Here is a 13989-nt window from a genome sequence, read left to right as displayed (position 1 = left end):
TGTGCAGCTGTTCTTCCACACCACTTCTGGCAACTCCTTAGGGAATACAAAGAGTTCTCTCATCACCTGGCAGGTTTTTGCCACTAGAGGGATGTGTTTCCTCAGGGTCTACAGGCCATGGTACTCTTATAAATTTCTTGAGTGATGGAAAGTGCCTCTTACAGTTTGTGACTCTAAATTATCTGTCCATATTCAAAACTCTCACTTTTTAAAGGAAATAAGCCCAAATTAAACCCATATAATCTAGTGATTTGAAACATAAAACTATTTTTTTATATTAGGCAAGACTGCATGGACTATTTTAAGCAAAAACTGCCTGGTTTGCTGTTTCCTGGCACTGCCAAACATTAGAAAGACATTGATTTTCTATCAGTGCTTTGCTTGCCCTTTCTGATAGAATCAGTCTTTCAGGTTAGATGGCTCATATGTCTTATGGCTCTCATTGTTTATAAATGCTGAGTTATTAATAAGAGAGGCCATTAAAAAAGCACAAAGTCTCCTCAGGTAAAATAAACCTGTCTGACCCTGCATTAGTGTTTTTTATCCAACATCCAATGATGCTTGCAAGTCTGATGTAATGTCTGTTTTTCAGTAAGTCTCCATGGACATCACATTCTGCCCACAGTGTTTCATATTGTTCCCAACACTGGATTTTTCAGTTGTGAAAATTGCTGAGAACACTCTGCTACCCTGCTCATCCTCACAGCCTGCTCATAGCTGGGTACAAACATTTTTCAATTCTGTTTTTGAGATTTTCCTAGAACCACTTTTTGAAAATTTTAATTTTGAGGTAAAAGGTGGTTCTAGCAAAGGTCACATCACCTCCTTGAAAGTGATCAATGAGTCCTTGGATATATGGTGGATGATGGGTGGAAGGCAACTCATCTGTTCTATGCATCTTCATTTTACATGGACTGGTCCTTTCTTTAATGCTGTTGCTGCCAGGCATATGTAGTAGTTACTGGCTACTGCTTGAAAACAGCAGCAATATTTTTTTCCCTACAAAGATCACTCTTATTTCTCCTCTGACGTTACTCTTTCAAAGTGAAGAGCAGAGAGAAACACAGCAAAGGCCAAAAAAAGGGCATTTTAAGGTAAAGGCACTGCCCCTGAAGCCATGAAATTGGGAGTTGGCTCCTGGCATTGCCACAGGCTTCTCGAGCATCCCATGCTGGCCATTCCCAGCCTATATCCCCCACACCGACCTGCTCTTCTGGAAGGTGGGGACATCCCACCTGTCAGCACAGTCCATGTGAGACACCTGTGCCACAATGAGGGGCTGAGAATGAAAATACAGAGGAGAGATTCTTTACTGCGTGTATTTCACACAAACATAGATACATAGACAGATGTATATACATATATATATACACATATACAGTTATATTAATATATACTTCCATATACATATATATGTATATATATATACAATATATATGTATATACATATACATACATACATGCACACACATGTATCTATTTATGTCGTCTTTAAAAGCTTAAAAATAAATAACAGAGCGTATAACAGAGTATTACCGGTCAGAGGGAAACCTTCCCCGTGCTACCCGGAGAGCCCAGGAGCCAAGCCTCCGTGCCGCCCCGCTGGGAGCGAAGGTTTTCGGGCGAGACGCGGGGCCCCGGCGGCGATCCCGCCCCACTGCCCTGCCCCTCGCCCGCCCCCGCCGGGACCCCCGAGTGCCGCCGCCGCCGCAGCTGGTGCCGCTGCCGCTGCCATTGGATTAAAAATAGCATCTTCCCTCCCCCTGCCCTCCCTCGGGCCCGGCTCCCGCCGCCGCCCTGCCCCGGGCCCGGCTGCCCGCCGCCTCCATCGCCCGCGCAGAGCGGCTCGGCAGGGAGGGCGGGCGGCCGGGAGCGAGGGCGGGAGGGCAGCCGGGAGGGAAGGGAAGGGAAGGGAGGGAAGGAGGATGCAGCGGGCCGCGCTCTTCCGCGGCGGCGATGCGCAGATGGCCTCCGGGGACCTGGGCGAGCTGCTCGTCCCCTACATGCCCACGATCCGGGTGCCCAAGTCAGGGGACCGGGTCTTCAAGACGGAATGTGCCTTCTCCTACGACTCGCCCGTGAGTGCAGCGATCCACCCCCGGCTGCCTCCGCGCCCCCGCCCGCCGCGGCCCCTTCCCCTCCCCGCCGTAGCCCCTCGCACCCTGCCCGGGTCGCTGCCTCCCCTCAGGCTGCCGAGCCGCCCCCGGCCCTTCCTCCACCTGCCGCGGGCCCTCGCCCCGCCGCCGCTGCCCGGCCCGGCTCGCGGCGCTCCCGCACATCGCCGCCGGCTCGTCCTTCCTGCGTTTGTTCGTTTGTTTTCCTCCTTCGAGGCGTTCTGAAGTGGTTGCTTGGACACGGGGATTTTGTGGTTTTGGGGAAGCTTCCCTGCTTGCTCTGCTTGTCGGGGTCTGGCTGCTCCACCCGGAGCCCTGCTTTTGCTTTCACACCGAGGTAGTTAAAAAGGGAGAGTAATGGCCTTCTCCTTGGTTTATTTCGGCGAGCAGATGTCAATTAATTTGCTTTTCTACTGCCTCCGTGCTCGTTTTATTCAAAATCTTCATAGAAAGCTTTCAAGGTGAAGGCTCATCCTGCAAATCAGCGTGGAAGTTCCCCTGAAACACTTTCTCCCCAAGGGTTTCAGTTACATCACTGAACTTCAATGGACTTGTAGTATTTCCCCACCAGCTTGGTTGGTTTGCTGTTAGATGAATATTTCATGTGCAGTAAACTTTCCGTGGCGTTATTTCCACCAGCATCCACAGATTGCATGTGTTCCATGGCAGATCTGGGGCCTGACTCAGTTTTTAACTTCACTGCTAATACTGGGAGCCTTCATAAATGGGCAGTGCTTTGTAAGAAACAGGTGCTTAGAAATTAGACTTTATCAAAAGAGGTTGAAAATTTTATTAAAAGTTGCTTCTCCACAGGAAACTGAGGTTTCCCAAAGGTGATTGAGCACTCTATGTTGATGTTAATGTCAATGGCAGCAATCAGAAGGAAGCTCATTGCATTACAGAATATTCATTAAAAGTTACCTTTGAGGGACATTTTTGGAATCCTTTATCCCCTTCTATTTGATAATTCCCCCTCTTTTTGATAATTCCTTTTAATACAGAAAATCAGACTTGATTTTAAAGGTGACTCAGCTGTCTGGTGTTTGTCATGTCTTGTTGAACAGAGGTTATTTTTACCCACACTCTTCAGATCTCAAGTGTCACCCAGCAGCCCTGACTGTACTGGGAGCTGGGCTGATTAGAACTGCCAAATCGGACTCCACCGCAGAGGCGATAATTGCATTATATACTTAAGGAGGTTTTGGCAGGGGAAAATCAATACACCACATTCTTTCCTTCAGATTTCTGCTTGGGTGAGCACATGGTTGTTGCTTTTAGTAACACTTTCAGGCTTATTCGATATTATGGTTTATAAAAATTTCTGTTAACAGGGAGGGAGGGATGTAAAATACTGCTACAGATTAAATCAATCACCACCGTGTGCAACAAGCCTCAACTGAACACAGCAAAAGCTCTTCTACTTCCAAAGCTTAACGTGGTTTTTGCAGCCCTGTTTGTCCCTCTGTCAGTTGTGTCATCTTCTCTGGGTTTGTGTAGTGCATCTTCCAGTGGATAGAGGTAGCTTCACTGATTGTTCTCAAAACTGGTTGAGGTTCCTTTTCCATGAGGTTTAAATCTTTCTTGGATGAAGATCTGAGAACAATGTCACCTTTGTGCTACAGTGAGAGTCATTAGCTGAGAGACTTCAGAAGTGAGAGCTGGAAGTACAAGTGGCTATTTAGTGTGTTTGTTCCACGTGGATTAACTGTATCGTGGTGATCTTGTCAGAGAGGTGGTATTGTTGGAAATACAAACAGATGAGAAATTAATGTCTTTAGATTTGGCCTTCTTCCAATGGAACATACTGGGGTTGGTCCCTGGAAAGTTGGCAGAAGCAGGAGGCAAATTTCTTTGCACTTAAGAGACCTAGTGACACTTTTTAGTTTGCTTGGCTTATTGGATGAGAAAAATATGTCATTTATTATTTACATATTAATTAATTTTTTGAGATTTTTTGATGTCTTCTAGAAAAACTGTGTTTCTCTGATGAGGGCTCCTACTCCAAGTAGCCGTTCCTTTGTACAGGAATTGCGGAGGGAAGGCAGGCTGCCTGCAAAACACAAACCTGGCCTAGTGTTGAGTATTGCTTCCTCCAGGGATTGACCCAGCAGCTATTTGAGCCAACCACCTCCCTGCAACTTGGCTGACAAAGTCCTGCACCTCTCATTATTCAGGTCTGAGGTGTAGTCATGCCTCCTGGTGACTTTTTCCACATCTCCAACCTGTGCTGTAGGTTTCTTCTCTTCTATTTTGTCCACTGTGACTTCTCTTCCTCTTTTGGTGGATGAGCCTGACTTTGTATTCAGTGAAATGCAGAAGATATGAAGGTTGCATTAAATAATCTTTTGTTGTACTATTATTTTTTTAGAAGGATAATACTCGGCTTTGGAAATTCCACCTTTTAATGTGCCCTGGTCTCAAAAACATCTGATCATTTATCACAGAATTGTAGAGTCACAGAATATGCTGAGTTGGAAAAGACCCATGAGGGTCATTGAGCCAACTCCTGGCTCTGCATAGGACACCCCAACAATCCCACTATGTCCAAGCACTTCTTCAGCTCCATCAGGCTTGGTGCTGTGACCACTTCTCTGGAGAGCCTGCTTCAGTGTCCAACCACCCTCTGGGCGAAAAACCTTTTCATATCCAACCTAAATCTCCCCTGAGACAGCTCCATGCCATTCTCTCCATTCCTGTCACTGGCTGTGGGAGTGACACATCTGGGGAGGAGACAACAGCTGGCAAAGGGATGCAAACTGGGGCATAAAAATGGCTTAATGTGAGCTGTGGATGCTGCACGTGGATGTGCCCTGAAACCTTCCCCACAGACGGCAATGGTGACAACCCCAGCACAGCCCATGAGCCTGACACGGTGACAGGACCAGGCAGGCTGGCTCTGTAGAGTGCAGGACTGTGTTTGTTTGAGCAGCTGAAAGTTTGGCTTTGCTCTGCTGGAAAACCTTGCTGCTGACAACAGCTTCCTTTGTGAATCTTGCTGACTTCATTTTTGTGGCTCGGGAACTCTGTAATGGTTATGTTGGGACAATTCCCAAAGTCTGAGCTGAGCTGATGCTCTGCTGTTGGTTGTGCAGTTGAGACTGAAATCCTTGAGAGACTGGAGTGTGTAAGGGATGTTGGTGATTGTGTTGCATAAAACATTCTAGAAATAAGCACCTCCTGTCTGGCAGCTCCTTTGGTCAATATTCCTTGAGGAAAATCAGGAAGTCACTGAGGCCCGTGTCTGTGAGGGGTAGGCTTGGATCTTGTTTCTATTGATGGAATGAGAGCAGCAGAGGAGAAACAAGAGGAGTGAACACACCAAGACAAAGGGAGTACTCCAGATGAGGATATTGGCCTAGCTGCAAAATGACCTCCAGTTAGGGAGGCAGTCAATTGCTTGGTGGTGGGTGATCACCTGAAAAGTCAGAGCAGTGTGGTACTGCTGCTTGACAGGGACATGCCAAAGCTGTCACATGGGGAGGTGTTTTGCTGGCTGGAAGTGCACCAGGCCACTCAGCTGGTTCACATCAGTTAACTCACTGCTCTTCTGAAGTTGGTGAGTGGTAATATCAGCAGAAGTTGTGCCTGCAGTGGTTCACACATGAGAAATAACTGTGGTGCTTGGGAGAACAACCAGGGTGTATGTGCATTGTGCATTTCCTTGGAGTTGATTTAAATTTGGATCTTACTAGCCTTTTCCTCTTTATGTGTCACTGACCATCCTGTTACCCAGAGTGGTGCTGGACAGGAGTATTTTGGGCAGCAGAGACACCTGAATTCTGAGGTACCCAGAGTGTCAGGATAAATACAGAGATGCAGACAAGTGCTGGAGCTCTCCTGTGGAACCATCAATTTTCCTCTCAGCTCTTCTCCCCAGCTTTTCTGTTCTGGAAGGACAGCACTCTTTTTGTGACCAACAGAGCTGTACAGCCAGGTTTCTGCACAAAGCAGAATCACCACATCTCAGGTGGCACTGCTGGGGCTGCAGAACTGGGCTGGAGCTTGGCAGTCAGCCCTGGTGGATCTCAGACACCTCTGCCAGGGGCTCACACAGCCTCACCTGGATAAGCTGCCCCGAACAGTGGGGAGGGATGGGTGGAAGGTCTCTATTCCTGCAGGTTAGAAGCACTCCTGACCCAGCATTAGTTTTGCCATTGTATTTGCTCGCTAACTGTGAAGCTTTGATCCTGCCTGTGCATGTCACTTGTCCAAGACACTGCTCTGGAATTCATAGCACTGCTCTGGAGTCCAGCTGTGATTTATAGGTGGGTGTGAGCAGTCCATGCACCTCTTGGAGTGGAGGTTTGGGTTTGGTTTAGTGGCTGACTGGCCCATACAGCTTTTTTCTTCCCAGGAAATGTTTTAAGTGCTGTACTGGATTGGCCTTGTGCATGTGCCCTTTCAGAAGCTACAACAGAGGTACCAGGAATCTTTGTTAAGCAATTGTGAATTAATTTGCTTCTAGGGAAATATCCACTGCTATCCCATGCTTTTGTAAAGGAAGAGCAGGGGAAGGATTTCTTTTGCACTTCAAGTTAACAGTCCAATTACTGGGCCCTGTAATTTATTTCCTACTTCCACATCCTTTGTCCTTTCTCTGCCCTACCCAGCTCTTCTTTTCCCATCTCTCATCTCTCACCAGTTCCAGTAGTACCTGGCTCCTCTTCACTGCTTGTGTGTATTTTGACTTCAACGTTTTGCATATGTCAGTGTCCTTCCATTCCTTATTCTGATTCTGTTGTTTCTCCCTCTGATCATTTTTTTACCCAATGCCCAATTTTACCCTCTTATTATTCCTTTTCTGCTTTCCTTTAGTCTCCATTACTTTCCTGTCACCTTTGGGTGACAGAGGGCAGTTCTCTAAAAGGCAGACTCACACCACTGCTCATATCCCACATTTCTTTTGAATGTGACTAGATATATTCTTGGCCTTAGCACACATTTTTTGTGTTGGTTCCCTCAACCCACCCCAGAAGTAACTACATTTACTGCAGTGGAAACTTAAAAATGAACTTTTTGTTTGCAGGAGCCATCTCTTTGGCCTGTTCTGTTCAGCTGGTTGTCTGTGGTTTGCTGTGGTTTTTTTCTCCTTGTTTCAATGTAGGTAATATTGGTACATGACAGAGAGACAGGCTTTCTTTTTGTTCTTCATTGTAAATTATTATGTGTTGTTGAGATGAATATTAAGTGCCAAAACACCTGTTGTTCTTTTTCAGCCAGTCCTGAAATAAAATATGTGTAATTTAGTTAGACTATTGTGGGATCCAGTGCAATGTGTGTATGTTAGGGATGGTCCTGTAACTTTTCAAATATATTAAAGATTGGATTGGAATTATACAGCAAGACTCTTATGACCACAGCCAGATTAATTTGTGGTGATTCCTGGTGAACAGACACCCTGAGCAGAACCTGTAGCAGCCTATATGGGCATGAATTTTGTATGGAAATTCTCATGGAAACCATGGTAGAATGCACAAAGACAGTGATCCTGTCTCATAACAGGTACATTTTATTTATATATGACAGGATGGATCACCTTTTTATTCTTCACATTTGGATGTGGAGACATGTGGAGACTCCAGGTGCCATTTTACTCTCTTCTTGATACTCTCTTTGCAAATTTTGCCATTGTTCCAGAGGATCTAAAGCAAGTACCTGTGCATGAGACACTGTCCCTGAGTCTGCAGCTGTTTGCCATGTTAGGAGATCACCAGAGCCCTTGTGTTTGTACAAAGTCATTGTTGTCTGAGCCACTGCAGGAGCTGAAATTGCTAAACCCTAAATTTCCCTGAGGGATCTAAATGGTTTGTGAGGGCTGATAATGGGATGGAGGTCATTAGTTCAGTCCTGAGCAGGTTAGGGGTGCTTGGAAGCTGTTGGTGTCTGGTGTCACGAGCAGTGTGGAATGAGGAGTGAGCAGGAACGAGGGGGTGAGCAGGAATGAGGGGTGAGCAGGAATGAGGGGGTGAGCAGGAATGAGGGTTGAGTAGGAATGAGGGGGTGAGCAGGAATGAGAGAGTGAGCAGGAATGAGGGGTGAGCAGGAATGAGGGTTGAGTAGGAATGAGGGAGTGAGCAGGAATCAGGGGTGAGCAGGAATGAGGGGTGAGCAGGGATCAAGGGTGAGCAGGGATCAGGGAGTGAGCAGGAATCAGGGGTGAGCAGGGATCAGGGGTGAGCAGGGATCAGGGGTGAGCAGGGATCAGGGGTGAGCAGGAATCAGGGGTGAGCAGGAATCAGGGGTGAGCAGGGATCAGGGGTGAGCAGGAATGAGGGTTGAGTAGGAATGAGGGAGTGAGCAGGAATCAGGGGTGAGCAGGAATCAGGGGTGAGCAGGGATCAAGGGTGAGCAGGAATCAGGGGGTGAGCAGGAATCAGGGGTGAGCAGGAATGAGGGGTGAGCAGGAATGAGGGGTGAGCAGGAATCAGAGATGAGCAGGAATGAGGGGTGAGCAGGAATGAGGGGTGAGCAGGAATGAGGGGTGAGCAGGAATGAGGGGGTGAGCAGGAATCAGAGATGAGCAGGAATCAGAGATGAGCAGGAATCAGGGGTGAGCAGGAATCAGGGGTGAGCAGGAATCAGAGATGAGCAGGAATGAGGGGTGAGCAGGAATGAGGGGTGAGCAGGAATGAGGGGTGAGCAGGAATCAGGGGTGAGCAGGAATGAGGGGTGAGCAGGAATGAGGGGTGAGCAGGAATCAGGGGTGAGCAGGGATCAGGGGTGAGCAGGAATGAGGGGTGAGCAGGAATGAGGGGTGAGCAGGAATCAGGGGTGAGCAGGAATCAGGGGTGAGCAGGAATCAGAGATGAGCAGGAATCAGAGATGAGCAGGAATCAGGGGTGAGCAGGAATGAGGGGTGAGCAGGAATCAGAGATGAGCAGGAATCAGGGGTGAGCAGGAATCAGGGGTGAGCAGGAATCAGGGGTGAGCAGGAATCAGGGGTGAGCAGGAATCAGGGGTGCCATCTCTCTCTCTCTGTCCCCATGGCTGGTGCTTGTGTGTGCCTCTCACCCACCAGCTTCCTTGCTCTGCTTTTGAGTCTGAGAGGGAGCAACTGGTGCATTTTACCTCTCTTTCCCTGGGGGTTCTCTGCCTCTTTCCTTCCTCCAAATATGAATTGGTGTCTAAATAAGTAAAAGCAGCTCTTTTTTCTTTTTTTAAAATACTTTTCTCCCTGATGTGGGCTGTATGTTTGTTTCCCTATCTGAATGAAGCACCTGGCATGCCATGAGCACCTTAGCAGCAAAGAACAAGCAGAAATACAGTGAGGAGCAATCCCTTTTCCTTCTGCTTAGAAGGTGAGAGGGCTGAACCTGCTCTTGTGAGTGGGCCTTGATGGAGCCTGACCAAGTACAAGCTTCTGCCCCAGCAGTGCCTTTAGACTGGAGTGATAAGGGAAGAGAATGTTTATGCATTGCTTGATCCTGAACTTCACACTACGTGTCTGCTGCAGCCTCAAGCAAGAATGAAGGGGAAAAATATCAGCTAAAGTTCCTAAGGTTTTGTCTGTCAGGAGAAGTTATGCTTTTTTGGTGTAGAATAGTCTCTCCAGTAGTTCAGATAAGCTGCCTTCCTCCAGCATAAACTTTCACACACATCTAAGATGATTGTCAAATACAAAGATTTACATGCCACAGGCAATGTAAAATATCATTCCTTCCAGAACTGTTTGTCTGCTCAGTGGGGTTAAATTAACCAGCACAATGTTTGTCTTAGATCACAGTCGAGTGTTTTTTGAGCACCAAACAGGGGCCTAATCCTTTACTCAGCCATCTACAAAGGTGTCTTTTTCACACAGGCTTCTGTTTTACTTTGACCTTTTGGGCTTTTGAACAGTCTGTCCACTTCTTTCCAAGCTGTGGGAGAGAACACTCTGCCTGTGCTCTCTTGGGGAAACATCTGTTTTGTTAGTAACCACAACCAACTTACTCAGACTCTACATTTAGCTCCTATACTGAAAGTGTCAGATTGTTGTCATAGGCTGCCTCAGAAATGGTTCAGTGGTCTCTTGGATTCCCTCCAAAAAATGAGAGAATGATCTCCAGGAAAACAAAACTTTAAACAAAGTTCCTGAGACCTAGAGTGACAACACTGTATATTTTTATTTAGAGTGGGTACCTCTAGGATCTTCTTGTAGAGGACACATCCATGACTTTCTCACAGAAGGAGGTAATGCAGAAGGATTTGGAATGTGGGATAGAAGAGCAGGCAGCGTGTATGTGTCTAATATGATTTGCTTCTGGAGATAATGATCCTTAATTTCATATATATATATTTATCATTTACTTCTGAGGTGCCTATGAATGAGTGTAGTTCATGTTGTTCTTTGAGGAATTTAACACAAGATGTTCTGTGCTGTGCAACAGCACAAACATGCTCACAATAGAAGGAAGGTCACAGAGCTTCTGAAAGGCTCAATCTTTGTTCTGCACCACCTACTCAAAACAATACATGTTAGAGGCTTGGAAAAATTGATCCAACACCAATGAGCAGATGACTGAAAGTCCTCCTGGCAGTCTGATGTAGGAGAGGTCTTAGAGTGGTGCTAAAATTGAGCGAGACTCTGGTAACAGCCAGCATCAGTTTTAGAGAGAGCAAAAAGTGATGCCAGCTTACGTTAACTGAAATGTCAGCATTTGTGATCAGCACCAGGAGTATATATCTTTATATTGCTTTTGTAATGCCCTTGTCTCCAAGCTCTGTATTGCATGGATGGAGAGGTTCCCTGATCGATACTGAAGAATGAACACAAAACATTTGTCAAGTTTTTGTTTGCCAGTCTTGAGGGCTGTGAGGTGGCTTGAGATCTTTTTTCTCAGACAAAATTGTGATCAGTTGTAGAAGTTGTGGCAGAGTCCCTGGACCATCAACTCTGCTGTGCCTCTCTGGTTTGGAATGATGTTCTTGCAATCAAATGCCCACAAGAAATTCTGCTATTTCAAATAAATGCTCATGCTTATTTCTATGCTTTACAAATTTCTGTATCTGTGAACCTCTGTGGGTTGGACACTCAAGTGGAATTTTTCAAGACTAACTTCTAGACTTCCAATTTGGACACTCACTAATCTATAGTTGCAAAGTAACTAATTTCAAAGAGTTTCTATAGGTTTTGGGATATGTGTTATGATATGATGGGGAAGTTTCTCAGAGGACTGATAGTGTAAACACCATAATGTGCTATGAAAGCCATATTTTAAGTGTGTGCCTGATAACTGAAATGGTCTGTAATTCTTGGGGTTCTTTTGTCTGTGTTCTGAGTCCTTCCTGTCCTTCCCTGCTGTAAGTGTTTGTGCCATTCCTTGCAGGACTCAGAAGGAGGTCTCTACGTGTGCATGAACACCTTTCTGGGATTTGGAAGGGAGCACATCGAGCGGCATTACCGGAAAACGGGACAGTGTGTCTACCTGCACCTGAAACGGCACCTGAGACAGGTGAGACCTGTGCCTTGCCAGGGAGCCACCCCAGCACTGCTCCTGTCTCTTGTGCTCATTTGGGTAACGCATTTCAGACACACAGACCAAGTCCTGAGTGACTGAAATGCACGCGTTCAGATTTGGGGCTGGATATCAAATCCAGGTGCTTGGATCCCAAGCAATCCTACAGCTTCAGTTCTGAGATGAATCAAAAGCCCTAAAGAGTCAGACCTTAAAGGCAGCTCCTTCCTGACTTTCAGTGATGTTTTTCACTTCTCATTTCTGTGTATCACACACATATTGTCTGCATGTTATGTGCACATTATACATAGCTAAATATTTTCTGAAACCTGCCTTTTAAGTGTACAGTTACTGGGTTTGGCTCAGATTTGACTGGAAGCTGCTGATTTCTATTTTTCATAGGAGGTTTCATCTCAGGGTGACAGGACTCCTTTTCATCCTAAGATTCCTGTGCAGTTAAACCCTGACCAGGTCTGGGATCTTAAGCTTAGCTTAAATTAATGCTGGCCCTCATTTAGCCTTTCCCCACACATGGGTGTGCATGTTCACTGCTCTTCCATACCATCATATAGTCACAAATAGCCTGTGCTTTATAAGCTCTGCTTGTCTGTGGTTTGTCTGGCATCTTTAAAAGATTCTTAATTACTTCTGACCTGAGCTATAAGGAAGGCTCTGGGTTTGCTTATAGCTCACTCTCCCATAAGCTTTGTCTCTGTTGGCAAGTTAGAGGGCTTAGAACAATAACTGTTTGGAGTGGGTTAAAATCCTTGTTTCTCATTCTACAGCAAGGCTTCCCCTGGGTGATAAAGGCCTTGAGTTATATAAAGTGCCCTCACTACTTACCTTATTGCCAGTAGAGGAATGTTCATATTTTGTCAGAGTTACAGTGAAGTGGATTGCATATCTTCCAGGATGAGATGGTAAATGATGTTTGTTATACTTTAGAATTGCCTTTGCTTCTAAGGGCAATACCAACATTTTCCTTCACTCTGTTAACTGAGTTTTTGCAGAGCCTACTCTGGTTTTAGCAGTGGTTCTTCTGACTGAATTTAACACTCCTGAAAATGCTATCTAGAGACAGGTGGGCAAAAATCCTGTCAGCTTTCCTTGTATATAACTTTCTTCCATAAATTCAGGTAAACTGGGGTTAAAATGAGGCCTCAAAAATTCCTTTCCTGATAAAGGTTAGGCTGAAGAACCCCAAAATGGAGAAACAAATATCCCAACTGTTGTTTGGTGTTGCAAATCCCTTTGACTGAAGAAGTTCAGTGGTTCCTGTTTTTCTCTGGGTGTATCATGATGTAGCAGAGGGGCTGGCTCTGTGCTGGAAGGTGGCAACTCACTGGTTCTCTGGGTCATGTGGCAGGAAACAGGGTTTGATACACAGTGCAGGTGAATATTGCATCATCTAATAAGGCTCATAGCCAGGATTCCTCATATATTAGCTGTGGATTTCTTTTTTTGCCATGACTATTTTCTTCTTAAGTGCCATCCATGTTTTCCTTTGAGCAATGTGAAACATCAAGTGTTTTATGAAGTGTCTGGCACATGCTGCATTGTGGTTTTGGTTTTGGAAGCCAAGCTTTTAATGGTGTAGGATACAGTAAAGCCAAAGGCATTGGATGTGCTATCTTAAGATTCTTATAGTGAGGCTGCTATTCCTGCCTGTGGTTCCCTTGGCGTCATCCTTGCAGAATGCACTGCATTGCTGCAGAAATCCCAGGTTGCTTCCCAAGAAGTTTGGAATAAATGTCATTTGTGTATCTTGTCACAATTCAATTAGAAAATAAGGGTCACATCTTCAGCCTGCTGTCTCAAGTAGAGCTGGAGCATCTGCCCATGGCAGCTCAGTACCAGAGGCCTCTGCTGAATCATCAGAGGTGGGCACAAGTTATGGAGCACCCCCTGGTAAAATTCTTAGCTAGATGAAGGAAATAGATTTTTATTTTTCCTTTTCCACAGTGTTACATTCATCAGGATTTTTAACTCAGCCTCTTCTCTGTAGTGTATGACTTTATACAACTGCCTGGGTGCTGTTCATTTCCAGGCAGAGCTTCAGCTTGTAGTGATCCCTCAGCCCTGTTGAAAACCCTGGGCAGAGAAGCACAAAGATTTCCTGCAGGGATAGGTTTCTGGATGCTGTCCAGGGATGATGGTGTTATAAAAAGTGAGAGACAGCAGAACAGGCTGCACTGTCACCTTGTCCAAGGAGCATCACAAATGGAATTTAGTGTCACTGCTGATGCCTCATGTCACTCCCATTTGTTGGGTGTGTCACATCTGTCAGAAAAAAAAAGTTTGTGAATGGAGAATGTTTTCAGTGATTTCTGACAAGGTAAGAAAAAGACTGTCAGGTTGTGGGTGTTTCAGGAGCATTGAGCAGCTTTGATTCTGATGTATTTTTATTTGGAAAAATCAAGCTGAAATCATTGTCAGCCTGA

General features: G+C 45.8%; 1 protein-coding gene across 1 annotated transcript in view; it reads left to right on the top strand.

Annotated features, from left to right (window-relative positions):
• Nucleotides 1–1925: 1925 nt before the first annotated feature.
• Nucleotides 1926–13989, top strand: part of USP13 (ubiquitin specific peptidase 13) — a 50683-nt gene continuing 38619 nt past the window's right edge. The window contains exons 1-2 of the mRNA XM_066556676.1: nucleotides 1926–2078; nucleotides 11420–11545. Coding sequence (XP_066412773.1) covers nucleotides 1926–2078; nucleotides 11420–11545 — 279 coding nt within the window. The remainder of the gene's footprint in view (nucleotides 2079–11419; nucleotides 11546–13989) is intronic.

This window comes from Molothrus aeneus, chromosome 10 (assembly GCF_037042795.1).
Source record: "Molothrus aeneus isolate 106 chromosome 10, BPBGC_Maene_1.0, whole genome shotgun sequence".
Lineage (NCBI taxonomy): Eukaryota > Metazoa > Chordata > Aves > Passeriformes > Icteridae > Molothrus > Molothrus aeneus.
The sequence above is the reverse complement of the archived record's forward strand: the minus strand, read 5'-3'. Positions and strand labels throughout refer to the sequence as shown.